At 45.0% G+C, this 13,931-nt stretch overlaps 1 protein-coding gene across 3 annotated transcripts in view; it reads left to right on the top strand.

The window, feature by feature from the left end:
- The first annotated feature begins 360 nt into the window (after positions 1 to 360).
- The window catches only part of utp14a.L (UTP14A, small subunit processome component L homeolog), a 33,262-nt gene continuing 19,691 nt past the window's right edge, over positions 361 to 13,931 (top strand). Inside the window, exons 1-7 of one of the 3 annotated variants that reach the window (XM_018228731.2) lie at positions 361 to 513; positions 3,448 to 3,526; positions 4,384 to 4,454; positions 4,619 to 4,683; positions 4,777 to 4,919; positions 11,358 to 11,513; positions 13,050 to 13,169. In XM_018228731.2, coding sequence (XP_018084220.1) covers positions 3,467 to 3,526; positions 4,384 to 4,454; positions 4,619 to 4,683; positions 4,777 to 4,919; positions 11,358 to 11,513; positions 13,050 to 13,169 — 615 coding nt within the window. In that variant the 5' untranslated portion in view covers positions 361 to 513; positions 3,448 to 3,466. 3 annotated transcript variants of the gene reach the window in all.

The following is a 13,931-nucleotide window of genomic DNA, read 5'->3' on the forward strand; positions in this document are numbered from 1 at the left end:
GATCTGGGGTGGGGCTTAGGAGCCCCGAAAATTTTGTAGTACGGCCGGCCCTGGAGCCTAAACTTCAGCAAAAGTAATTGGGCTTTTGCTAGAACTCACCACCAAGATAAAACAAATTGATATGTTTTTCGTTCAGTGACAGCAGGCTAGCACACTTATGGACATGCAGAGAAAAATAATGAATTACATAACAGTGGTCAAATACTTGGAGCTGAGGCTTTAGTGGCCCGGTTCCTGACAAAAGTAAGAGCTGAGTAATATTACACTAAGAAAAGACACCAACAACCTGCCGTGCCCACCACAGAATACGTAATGGTGAAGCAACTTCATACTCGTTCCTTGATCGCCACGCCCCCAAGGCAGTGAGCTGCCGAGGCACCGTACCCGTGTAGTCTCGCGAGAGGAGACTTGTGATGTCGGAATTAGCTGACCGGCCGGAGCCACGGAACTCGACATCAACGACTTTGCGAGACGTTTAAGCAGCGTTCCAGAACTTCGTGCTCTATTAAGAAAGTCGGGACTGTTTGGCGAAAGGTGTTGGGCGGTATTGAATATTCATTGTTGTTGCATGGCTAAACTGTAGTACGAGTCGCATTACAATCTACCCACGTGGGTGTAGGAAAGCACGCTGCATCTAGCAAATGGGGCTTACAATCCAATGAACTAAAAGCCGTATTCTTAGCAGAAATGATTAATAGAGAGATCCAACCAACCTGCTGTTAAAGGGTCTGTTCCCTTTCAGATTAACTTTTATGTATGATTGTAGTGCTACGCAATATGTTGGCGCTATATAAATACATGTTAATAATAATAATAGTGAGTGACATTCTGAGACAATTTGCAGTTGGCTTTCATTTTTTTTATTATTTGTGGTTTTTGAGTTATTTAGCTTTTTATTCAGCAGCTTTTCAGTTTGCAATTTCAGCAATCGAATTGCAAGGGTCCAAATTACTCTAGCAACCATGCACTCATTTGAATAAGAGACTGGAATATGAGTAGGGTTTTATAATGATTTTATTAGGAGCAGGACCCTATTTATTTATAGGCCTAGGTTTTGGGGGCGGCCCACAGGGTGCCTATTTTTTTTTTTTTTGAAAACCCTACCCACTCAACCCACAGAGGGTGAGGGGTAGGGGGTCAGAGAAAGACGGGGCACTGACGTCGCTTCCGCTGAACTCGTTGTGTGATGTCGGCGCGTGACGTCAGGGAACATGACGTAGGGGTGTGTTTATGTCCGATGCCTAGGGCGGCGCAGTCTCTCTATAGGCTAATTAGAAATGAAAACAGGACTCAAGCCTATGGAGGGGTTGACGTCCCCAGGCCAGTGTGACTGAAACAACTCGGGAAGATGATTTAATGGTGTTGGAGGGTCGCCGTTACTAAGGTTCGCCGGGCTGGGGGCTGCTTTGGGGAGATTTTAGCTGGTTACATTTCGCGTGCAGTTTTCTTTTTAATTTCTTTTTAACTTGTAAGGGGGGCCCTGGCGCCAATGTTTTTTAAAAAAATATTCTTTGGTGCCCCAATGCTTTCTTAACTTGTAAGGGGGGCCTGGCGTCAATGTTTTTTTTTTTTTAACTTATAGGGGGGCCCTGGTCACCAATAGCTTTTTATAACTTCACTGATACTGGACTTACCTGAAACCCCGGGCCAGTGCTCCTATCAGCAGAAAACTGCATACCAGTGAGCACCACGGAGTGATTCGCTTCTGTCTTCAAATTTCCCAGGGCAAATCATGCGCAGTTGAATGAAATAGCCGACTTTTTAGTTAAAGTTCGGCTTTTCGGTCTACTGCACATGCGCAGCCACGCGAAAAAGGAGGAAGACGGAAGAAGATCGCTCCGTGGTGCTCACTGGTATAACCCCAGGTCAGTGCAGTTTTCTGCTGATAGGAGCACTGGCCCGGGGTTTCAGGTAAGTAACTACAATCACTTGGGGGTGCCTAACATTTGGCACCCTCAAGTGCTGCAAGACTTTTTTTCTCCTTAAACCCTTTGTCACAAATTTACATATGTGTAATATATGCTCCAAACCTTATGTAACTATCCATAAAGAGATGGTGCACTCCTGGGACTTATAGAAAACATGTTTATTTTTTTAATGTTTTGGACTTTCCTGCCACCTTTCTCATGGACCTTTACTTGAGAAAGGTCCCAGGTAGACTAAATAAACGGTGATGTAACTATTATACAGTATACTCTGCTGCATTGTTGGAGGGGCCTGGACCATACAGTCTGCTATGTTGTAGTTTCCTTAATCAGGGCTTTGTAGTGCATTCCAACTAGAGCTGGGGGACGGCACTCTTTGTCCTCCCCCCCCCGAACTTTTTTTTTTTTTTAACAGGGCACAGTCATTTGTTGTTAAGCCACTGTAAATTGTCTTTCTATATTTTAAGGCTGGTGCTAAAATACACTGGCGGAAAACTAGCTTCTGTGCGGGCATTAGCCTCCTCTCCTGCCATCCTTCCAGCGCGAGAATGCAAAGTCTTGCGTTTCTTCACCAAAATCAGCCCAGTGTGCTTGCACTCAAGCCAACACAACAGTTCCAGGAGGAGGGTAATGCCCGCATATGGGCTGGTTCTCAGCCTGCATATTTCAATAGGCCTATTTCAGCCTCTATGTGGCACTAGCCTAAGTCTCTTCAGTGCACCTTATCATTATGGATAACTGTGAACTATTTAATCAAATACCAAAGCGCAAAGATTTTGTCAAGCTTTCCCAGACATAGGTGGTTATGTATGTTGAGTGGTTCCCAGATAATCCATAGTCTCATTCATAAATAAAACAAAAAAATCATGCTAATATGAAATGAACATTACATTTTCTAACATAATGGTACGCAACACATGGCTAATACAACAAGGAAATAATTAGTGATATGGATAAACGCTGTGATTTAGTGACCCCTAGCAACCAATAGTGACCCATAGCAACCATGCGCATTATAGTGTTTTTAGGTATTTGGCCCTAAAAGAAATATGTTTGATGCCTCCAGTGATTAATGCATTAAAAATGAATAAGGGCATCCATAAACACAGAGGGACAAAATATGGAGAATTAAGGAAAAGGTATTTTAAAAAAAAAAAAATGTATAGCAGCGTTGCCATAAGAATCTAGCTAACATGTTATTAGCTTCCAGCTGATTTAACCTTTAATAGCTTATTGAAGTATGCTTGGAATGTGGTCCAGCAATATTTGTGTAGAGCAATACTGTTATTGGAGGTTTATGTCCCCATCTCTTGTCTGTTACCTAATGTATTTTTTTTATTCATCTTAATATGTTGCACCAGTGCAGTTCAACAAATAAGCCCCTGTGTTTGTTTCTGTTCTAGAAATTCCATTGTTTGTAAGGTTTGTGGACCTATATATTGCCTGTCTTTATAAAAGTTTAGTAGTTGTATTTGATTAGTCTCCCAATCAGTGACCTAAAGCTAGTTTTTAACTCTTACAGTATCCAAACATCAGACAAAATGAGTGAAGAAGACGACTTGTTTGCTCCTGAATATCCAGTTAGTGCAAGTGAAGATGAGGTAAGAATGCTGATATGCTTCCTTATATTTGTAATTATTCCTATTTTAGGTGGGTTACGCAATGGTGAAACAACAATGTTTTGGGGTATAGTATATTTTGTACAGGGTAAATGGCTTTTTTAAGCTACATTGTGTGGATTGGTTGTTCCTTTGATGACTTCCAAGCTGTTTAGTATGAATGGCAAATTTTAGGGCTCTCAATTGAGAAAAGTCAGTTTGTAAGGCCTACTGATAGTGTTAAAATACTTGATAGAGAGAGTATTGTGCAAGGACTACATGAGGTGCCTGGTGTGTGTCCAAGCCCGAATAAAGTCTTTGGTCTGGGGGGGCAGGTTAGAGAGGCTTATAAAGTCTACATGAAATGATGGGTGCAGGGCAGATAGGCTTGTGTGGCCTAAGTTTAATGCTGGGTAAAAGAGAGGATAATGTGAAATGCACCTATGTACATGCAACTTTTGTGGCCTAGATAACAGTACTAATAAAAAAGTGATGTCCATTTGTGGATTTTGTACATACCTCATTAGTAGTTAGATGCTGGAGGGACACCAACATCACGGAGTTAACAGGGTTTAATGTTTTGTTTATTTATGTAGTAGTCATCTTAAATATTTCAGTGTTTAGCTCATAAATTTGATATGTTATGATGCTGACACTGTATTAGTGTTGCCAGATATTTGTCCATGCCCTGTTGGTTTTTCTTTACTGCAAGCTCCATCTCTTGGCTTTTTAATTACCCAGTGTCCTCAGACATAACCCGAGTATGGCAGCTGCAAAACTAGTGAATCTGCTTTTTACTGCTCTGTATATCCTGATGGTGCTGCATTAATGTAAATATAATTATTATTTCTTTATTGCAGGAAGACAGTAATGCACAGAGGAAGCACCAGAGACTACTGGATGCTATTTCATCTCTGGATGGAAAGAAAAGGTTAGCATCTCTGTGTACAATTAATTATGGACTTTACAGGTTGTAAAATCCAGCTTGGGACCTCAGGCACACGCTTCTTTTATCAGTTTGTTACTACCAGCTTGGTATCTGAGGCACAGACTGCTTTTATTAATTTTAAATGATGCACAATTTTGTCTTTCTAGGAGGAAGTTGGCGGAGCGGACAGAGGCCAGTCTGCAGGTTTCTGAATTTGGCATCAGTTCAGAAGGTTGTTCTTTACAAAACCACCTGTAAACCTTGCATGAAAATAAGGATGCACCAGCTATTGCTTCTTGTTCTAAACATTTTGATTTATATTTAGGTGCTGGAGAGAAGATAAGCCTTTCTGACCTTATTGAGCCTATTCAGAAAGCTGGTTCTTTTTCTACTGTGAAGAAGCAATTGTCAAATATCAATCAAAAGAAAAGTGTGGAACTTCCCCTCAGTAAGGAGGAAACTCAGAGGGTAGGTAGAATTTTTGGAGTTGTGGTGATTCTAGACAGTAACATTGGAATTCATAATTTAAAGGAGACATATAGGATGTGTGAAATACCTGCTGTAATGCCCCAAGGGTTGGTTTTACTTTGGGCTAAAAATTATCGTTAACTTTAAAAATTGCCCCTTTATTGGAGCTCCTTAGAGATCTGCTACAGTCCCTGTCCGTGTTTCAAATGTGGTCATGTCAAAATGTTTCTTGCCAGAAACTCAGTAGGAGGGAGATAGCCAATTACAGCCCTGCAGTCACACAAGCAAAGACAGGCTTCAATTTTCTTTCAGGTCAGCCTAGCTGCAGATTGGTTCATATCCTACAGTGCAGTGTGCCAGCTCCCCTGCACAGCCTGAGAAAGAGGCAGCAGAAAGTGTAACAGATTGCTGGCACTAGTAGGATTTTTGCAGAAATTTTCAATAAATAAGCTCAAAACCCTTGTTTCTCTGTTGTCTCAAGGGGGACACAGGGACTATGGGGTTAAGCTCCACCCTCCAGGAGGCAGGACACTTATTCAAATGAAAAAAGGGGGCGTGCCAGTACTACGGCTTAACCCCAGGCTAGAGCCAATGTATTCAGTTTTTAAGTGTCCTGCTTACTAGGAGGATGGACAACATGCAAGCTCCAAGTTTTCAAGCTTCAAGTAGACAGGGGTGCTACCACAATCAGGGCTACCTGTATCTGTTGAGTACACCTCCTCCGTGGGAGGCCCACTGGAGTCATTCCCTGGCCTATAGGCTATACAGACTCGCGTAGGCATGCCTGCAATCCTTGAGGGAGAGCAGAGGGCCTTACAGTGCGGCTGCATGTGAGTACAAAGATTACTTTGACTTCACGCTCTGGGTTCCCCCCCCCCCCCATCTACTGCTATTGACTGGCTGTTGTGCTGCAAGAGGGGATGTTTCTTTCTGCCAGGGCTCCTGGTTTTTATGTTTTCCCTTCTATTCCTACCTTTCTACGTTTCCTCAGGGGGTACTGCAGGGGTTTTTCCCTTACATTGGCGCCATTCGCGGCGCAGCGCGCTTCCTTTGGAACGCATGTGAGAGGAGGGGGCGGAACCGCGTTCCAAGCCTCTCTTTCACCGCATCTCGCGCCCTTTTCCATTGCGGCGGCCATTTTGCGCTTCCACTACCTCCCTGAGGACGCGTCCTTTCCTGCTCTCAGCTCCTTAACCAGCTCAGTGCCCTTATACAGCCCGTTTTTGGAACGCACCTTCCTAGCAGCAGTGATTGCCAATTGGGACAAAGCTGCTTAACCTTCAGTGCACACAGCCAGTTATTCAGCAGGTACCACAGACACTGCTTATGGCAGAAGGTAAGTCTGGGGGACTATTCCCCAGGGCGGGGGGGGGGCAGAGCACCAGCAACAGCAGGTCAAATCACCTATTTTGCCTGCAAGAATTGCCAATCCAAAATTCCAGGGGGACAGGGGGAGCCCCTTTGCAGATCTTGCTCCAAGGGAGCTTCTGTTGTACCTGTTTCAGGGGGCTCTAATTTCCCTCACACAGAACTATCGGGTCCCCGTCAGGAGACGACACTCCTCAAGACAGCGCAGCTGGGCCCTCTTCAGAACCCCCTGCTCCTCTGTGGGCTCTGCAACTCTCACAGTCTCTGGCCTCCCTTCAAAATCTACCTGCCCTCGCAGATAATTTGGGTAAAGCCTTGACCAGACTGGGTCAAAGATCCAGTGGAAAACGCAAGAGACCAGAGCCTTCCAGACCACGCACAGGGACCCACGCTCCCTCTGATGGTTCAACTGCGGGAGGGGATTCCTCTCATTCAGAGGGCGAACTTCTCCCCTCCGAGGTGTCGTCGGAGGATGAAGAGGAACTTGAGGATGAGGCTAAAGGCCACGATGTCCAACACGATATCGAACATATCATCAAAGGTGTTACTGAGGTATTAAAAGTTTCTCAGTCAAAGGAACAGGCTCAAACCTCCAGCTTATTCAAAAGACAACACAAATCCTCGCTCTGTTTCCCATCACACGATCAGCTCTTAGCTATCATACAAGAAGAATGGAATTTTCCGGAACGAAAATTTCAAGCCACTCGCAAATTCTCCAAATCCTACCCCTTTTCAAAGGAATTGGTGGACAAATGGTCTATGCCCCCTACAGTCGATGCTCCTGTCTCTCGTTTGTCAAAATCAACTACCCTTCCAGTCACAGACGCGGCTGCATTCAAAGACCCATCTGACCGACGTCTCGAAGGTTTTCTCAAAGCCGTTTACTCGTCAGCCGGTTCTACCCTACGTCCAGTCCTAGCGTCGGCCTGGGTAGCCAGAGCGATTCAAGCATGGGCCGACTCCCTCCTTACTGATATTCAGGAGGGTGTTCCTAGAGTCGACCTCGTCTCATCTGTTCAATCTATAGCTGAGGCATCGGCCTATCTGTCCGAAACCACACTAGACACCGCACAGATCACCGCACGGACTTCAGCTCTATCAGTAGCCGCTAGGCGAACTCTCTGGTTGAAGAATTGGACTGCTGACCTCAGTTCTAAGAAGTCCCTAACTTCTATACCCTTTAAGGGACAGAGACTGTTCGGTGAGGAACTCGAGAAAATTATTTCCCAAGCCACTGGGGGAAAGAGCACATTCCTCCCACAAGCTAAGGCTAGATCTACTCAGTCTTTTCGTCAAAGAAAATTTTTTCGAGGCCAATCTGCCCGATCTTCACGCAGATACAGTCCGCCTCGACGCTCCAATTTTCGCTCCAAACCTTCTGACAAGGGACGCCCAACTTGGAAGAATTCCAAATTCCAGAACAAATCTTCCTCCGACAAGCCCGTATCAGGCTGACGGGCCATCCCCTCCGGAACCGCAGCAGTCCATAGGGGGAAGACTTCTGCAATTCCGGGAGGTGTGGAGTCGACACTCCTCAGACGCCTGGGTCAACGAGATCATCACAGAGGGTTATCATCTCGATTTTTCGTCCTTTCCCCCAAGAAAATTCCTCATGTCCAGAATTCCAACCAGTCCCACCAAGGGCCAGGCCTTTCTGGATTGCATCACCAAAATGGAGCAAAGTGGGGTGATCGTACCAGTACCCCCATCAGAGATTTTCTCCGGTTTCTACTCCAACCTCTTTCTAGTCCCCAAGAAGGACGGGTCCTTCAGGCCAGTTCTAGACCTGAAATTCCTCAACAAGTACATCCGCTCAGTTCGCTTCAAAATGGAAACTCTGCGATCAGTCATTCGAGGCATGGAGTCGAAGGAATTTCTGATGTCCCTAGACATCAAGGATGCTTACCTTCACGTCCCGATTTGGCCTCCTCATCATCGGTTTCTGAGGTTCGCCTTCAAGAATCGTCACTTCCAGTTTGTGGCGCTCCCCTTCGGTCTCACATCAGCCCCCAGGGTGTTCACCAAACTCGTGACGGCTGCGGCATTACGGCTTCAGGGGATTTCGGTGACCCCTTATCTGGACGATCTGCTACTCAAGGCCAGCACAGCAGAGAGGAGCGCAGAGGATCTCCGTCGAGAGATTGTCCTTCTACAAGAATTTGGTTGGACCATCAACTGGAAGAAATCCAACCTTGTTCCCAGTCACCAGATGACCTTCCTGGGTCTCGAGTTCAATACTCTGACACAACGTGTCTTACTCCCACTCGACAAACAGGAGAAGCTACGATCTCTTTCCAGACTTCTCCTGCACTCTCAGTGCCCTACTGTTCATCTGGCCATGAAAGTCCTGGGATCAATGGTGTCCACCATAGAGGCGGTACCCTTTGCTCAACTTCACCTACGCCCCCTTCAATCCAACATTCTAGCTGCCTGGAAGGGCGGATCTCTCCTTCAGAAGATGACTCTTCTGCCCTCCACCAGGCTGTCTCTCCAGTGGTGGCTCAAGCCGAGCAATCTGTCCAGGGGTCAATCCTGGGCCACACCGGATTGGACGGTTCTCACGACCGACGCCAGTCTTCTGGGGTGGGGAGCAACATTCAACTCCCTATCCGCACAAGGTCTGTGGTCTCCCGCGGAGTCCAAACTCTCCATAAACATCCTGGAACTCCGCGCCGTAAAGTTGGCGCTCCTTCACTGGTCCTCTCTTCTCCAAGCCAAAGCGATAAGAGTCCAAAGCGACAACTCCACCACAGTCGCATACATAAACCGCCAGGGAGGAACCCGCAGCAGAGCAGCGCTAGCGGAAGTTCAGCAGATTCTAAGTTGGGCAGAATCCAATGCGGCAAGACTGTCCGCCATTCACATCCCGGGAGTCGACAACACCAGAGCGGACTTTCTCAGCCGCAATCTCCTGGACCCAGGGGAATGGGAACTTCACCCAGAAGCCTTTGCGGACCTCGTTCATCGTTGGGGGCGTCCTCAAATCGACCTGATGGCCTCCAGGAACAACCGCAAAGTGAACACTTTCTTCGCCCGCTCACGGGATCCTCTCGCTGCAGGGGTCGACGCCATGACACAATGTTGGCTGTTCGACCTAGCCTACATCTTCCCGCCTCTCCCCATGTTACCACGGGTTCTAAAGAAGATCAAGCGGTCCCCTGTCACAGTCATTGTCATAGCTCCATTCTGGCCCAGAAGAACGTGGTTCTCGGATCTCCGGGACATGTCCATAGCACCGCCCGTTCGCTTAGCCCTCAGGAACGATCTTCTCCGACAAGGTCCCATCTCCCACCGCAACCCGGGCCTCTTCGTTTTGACGGGTTGGCTATTGAGGCGGCCATCTGGAAACGACAGGGAATAGCGGAGGATGTCATTGCTACTATGCTGCAATCACGCAAACCCACTTCTTCTAAAGCTTATCACAGAGTCTGGCGCAACTATTGGAATTGGTGCAACGACACCGCAATTCCCATCTCCAGCCCCTTTTCCCTCACGGACTGTAACATCCCTAGAGTGCTGTCTTTTCTCCAACGGGTCTGCAGTTGGGCCTGAAGCTCAGTTCCTTGAAAGTTCAAGTTTCAGCTCTCTCTGTATTGTTTCAACACCGTTTGGCTCTGGATGATTCCGTCCGCACCTTTCTGCAGGGTGTTGCACACATCAGTCCTCCATTCCGTCCACCAGTCCCTGGCTGGGACCTGAATACTGTTTTGGATGCTCTTTTGGATCCCCCCTTCGAGCCCCTCGGGACTGTCTCTGAACAATGGCTTACCTGGAAAGTTGTCTTCCTCGTGGCAATATCATCAACTCGGAGAGTCTCTGAACTCAGTGCCTTATCTTGCGATCCTGCCTTCCTTGTCTTCCACAAAGACAAAGCGGTGCTCCGCACCTTACCGTCCTTTCTGCCTAAGGTGGTTTCATCCTTTCACATAAATCAGGAGATCGTTCTACCCTCACTCTGCCCGGATCCCAAGAACGACAAAGAACGCAGACTTCATGGTCTGGACGTTGTCCGGGCTCTCCGCTGGTATATTCAGCGATCCAAGGATTTTCGACTGTCTCAAAATCTTTTCGTACTGCCTTCTGGGGCCCGCCGAGGCCTGGCAGCATCCAAGACCTCCATTGCTCGATGGTTACGGGAGACCATTCGTCAGGCTTACCTAGCCAAAGGTAAATCTCCGCCGGAGGGCGTCCGAGCCCATTCCACGAGGTCGGTGGGGGCCTCCTGGGCATGGCGCAACTCGGCTTCTTTGGACCAGATCTGCAGAGCGGCTACCTGGTCCTCCGTTCACACCTTCACAAAATTTTACAAAATTGACACGTTTTCCTCTGCGGAAGCCGCTTTTGGCCGCAAGGTGTTGCACTCTGTAGTGCAATAATGTGTCTTTTCTCTCGCTCCCACCCTGCTGTTCTGGGGCTGCTTTGTTAAGTCCCCATAGTCCCTGTGTCCCCCTTGAGACAACAGAGAAAACAGGATTTTTGATACTCACCGTTAAATCTGTTTCTCTGTGGTCGATAGGGGGACACAGGGCTTCCCGCCCTATGCGAGTTTGACCGTGTTGGTCTGTGTGGAATTTCTTCCAGAGTTATCTGTTCTGCCGTTAATATTTTATATGAGCATTACTTATGTTTTTTGGTTAGCAGGTCTTTGATACCAACTGAATACATTGGCTCTAGCCTGGGGTTAAGCCGTAGTACTGGCACGCCCCCTTTTTTCATTTGAATAAGTGTCCTGCCTCCTGGAGGGTGGAGCTTAACCCCATAGTCCCTGTGTCCCCCTATCGACCACAGAGAAACAGATTTAACGGTGAGTATCAAAAATCCTGTTTTTTCACACACTAGCTAAATGTATAGTGACCATTTATTTTCTGTTACTGTCCCATCTTGCTCTTTTTGTCATGCTTGGGCCTCCTTTGTCTTAGGCATGCAGGGAACAACAGCCTTTATCTTCCTCATGTGGCGTTGGGGTGTAGTTGAGAGGTTATTGGTTTTGGTCATCAATAGAAATCATGTTTATTTTAACAGTATTTGGTGTTGTGTTTGTGACCTAGATTTAATTTCCTCCCTTCACAGATTCAAAGAGCAGTGGCTTACCAAGAGGCATCAGAGGAAGTTGAAAAATGGGACCATGTTGTGAAACAGAACCGGAAAGCTGATCAGCTAGTTTTTCCACTCAATGAAGAGAATCTAAAACCTACTCCAATTGAAGAAAAGATAAGTGGTTGGACGGTAAGTCGTTTTATATTGCTTGAGGATCTAGCCCCAATGAGGGGAGGCAGGAATGTAAATGGTTACAGTGGCTTATCATAATTATAGTATATCAGCCCTGCCACTAAACCCCATTAGGCTGCTTATAATGGGCATGTATGACCCCTGTGATGACTTAAAGGGTATGTTCACCTTCTAAAAACTTTTTTCATTTCAGTTGTTTTCAGAAATAGACATTTTTTCATTTATTTTTTTTACTATTATTCCAAAACTGAAGTTTAATGTTCCTGTAGTTGATACATTTCTCAGCAGCATCTGTGGATTATTAGCAACTATTGATTATGACAGCTTCCCATAATGAAACTAATGTATCAATTTAGAACAATTTACAGAATCAGCTAGCCTCCCTCAGAATTCACAGAAAGACATAAGAAGGTGAAAAATGTAACTTTAATATTAGGAAAACAGTCAAAAATGGAAACTAGAAAGTAATTGAAAAAAGTATTTCTGATGAACCGAACTGGAAAAAAGAGCCGAAAGGTGAACAACCCTCTTTAACCAAATCACGGGTGAAAGAGCAGGTAATTTGTGACCATACTTTTTGAGTAATTAACAGCTGCATGGCACAGGCAGATTTTTTTTTTAATTAATTAGTACAGTAGTAGTCATATTGTACAGTTTTGTTGAAAACAGAATTTTACTAGCCAGTTTGAGTTTTGTGGACCATAGCCTTGTTTATGGATGCTAACCAGCATAAGCTTTTTAAAGCATATACTACCTTCCTTATGACCCCCCCATTGCAATATAATCCCCTGGTGAAGTTTGCAGAAGATTGAGTCTGATGTTATTGTAAGGCATGATCTTCTAAACACACATAAATGGAACATCTTTGTTTTCTAATATCTACAGATACCATAAAACTATGCTGGCATAGATAATATCCTTTATGAAACAGAATTGGGTAATTTTAAAGCATAAGTGGTACCAAGACCTAGGGCAGAAGTGCAAGAACACTAAGGGGTGCATGCCTTATAGTGCGCATGCACAGAGCATTTCTGCTCTGTCTGTCTGCTCTCTCCTTGGATCCAGATAAAAAAAAAAAGCAGTTAAGTTTAGTGTCCCATTGCGGTCTTTGTCTGTCATCACTTCCTAACTTGCATGTCTGAATGATGCCCTCCCTTCATGAATACAGTAATTACAGTGTCTAAAAACAAAAGGTCTAGATAGCAGAGAGCTAAACCTAGATCCACTGGGTAATCCTTTATTGAAATAAAGTAATCTGTCTATCCGGTGTAGGATTGTTTCGTTAGAGACTGACTCCAAAGGGATTTGTTCAAGGGTGCTACTGTTAAAGTTTATAACATGATGGTTAAATGCAAGCAGAAAGAATGCACCATATACCAAAAATGAATAAACATGCTGATTTAAAGGATTTGGAATTCTCAGTGTCTCTGGAATGTACAAATTGAAGAGTTTGATGGAGGTAATTTTGTTGTGCTTATAATGTGCAGAAGTTTTTATTGGATTAACTCTGATAGCACTTGTATCATTCTCTAGGCACGCACACCACTGGAACAGGAGATTTTTAGCATTCTACAGAAAAACAAGCAACCACTAACTGATCCCCTACTCACCCCGGTGGAAGAGGCTTCATTTAAAGCCATGAGTTTGGAGGAGGTGAGAACGGGAGAATGGCAGTATACTGTAATGTGCCACTTCTTACATTTTATTAGACAAACCGCAGCAGGGTCCTTCAATCTTGAGACATCTTTTAAGAAGTCTACAATATTTGTAGTCTTAAACATTTGTGAGACCGTATAGCAATCGTTATCTCCCAATAGAATGTAAATCTGTACCAGCCATGGCCACACTCTCTGTATTGCATGTTCCTTTTAGAGAAGCTATACCTGTTAATTGCAGTGTGGCAAATTTTGTAAAAAAATGAAAGCTTTTTTTTTTTATCATGTGTAAAAAAAAAATGGTGAAAAAAATCACATCACCAGGCTGTGTAAAAAACAGTGTATTTATCAAGTGGTGTATTGATTGCCAGCTTGCGTAAAAATCTAGTATGAATGCAAGCAGCTGCTTGAAAATGCTGTGTATTTTTTTCTGTTTTTATTTTTTTGCCTGCCAGAACTTACTTGCCGCTTGAAAATTTCTCATTGATTTTTATGGATTATGCAAGGTCTGAAGTGGTGTCAAATCTGGCATTTGGACGATGTAAAATAAAACACACACTTGCTAAATTTGTCATTTATATTACACAGCTTTTTACACCATTTTTGTTGTGATGTTCTACACAGTAATTATAAATAGGCCCATTACTTTGCTTACACAAGAACACTTAGGGTACCTCAAGGCATAGCAGCTGATATAGCTTTTGCTGTCTACTTGTGCTTGGCAGTATAACCTGTAATCAGCCAGCCATGCCATGATTAG

This window comes from Xenopus laevis, chromosome 8L (genome assembly GCF_017654675.1).
Source record: "Xenopus laevis strain J_2021 chromosome 8L, Xenopus_laevis_v10.1, whole genome shotgun sequence".
Taxonomy (NCBI): Eukaryota; Metazoa; Chordata; class Amphibia; order Anura; family Pipidae; genus Xenopus; species Xenopus laevis.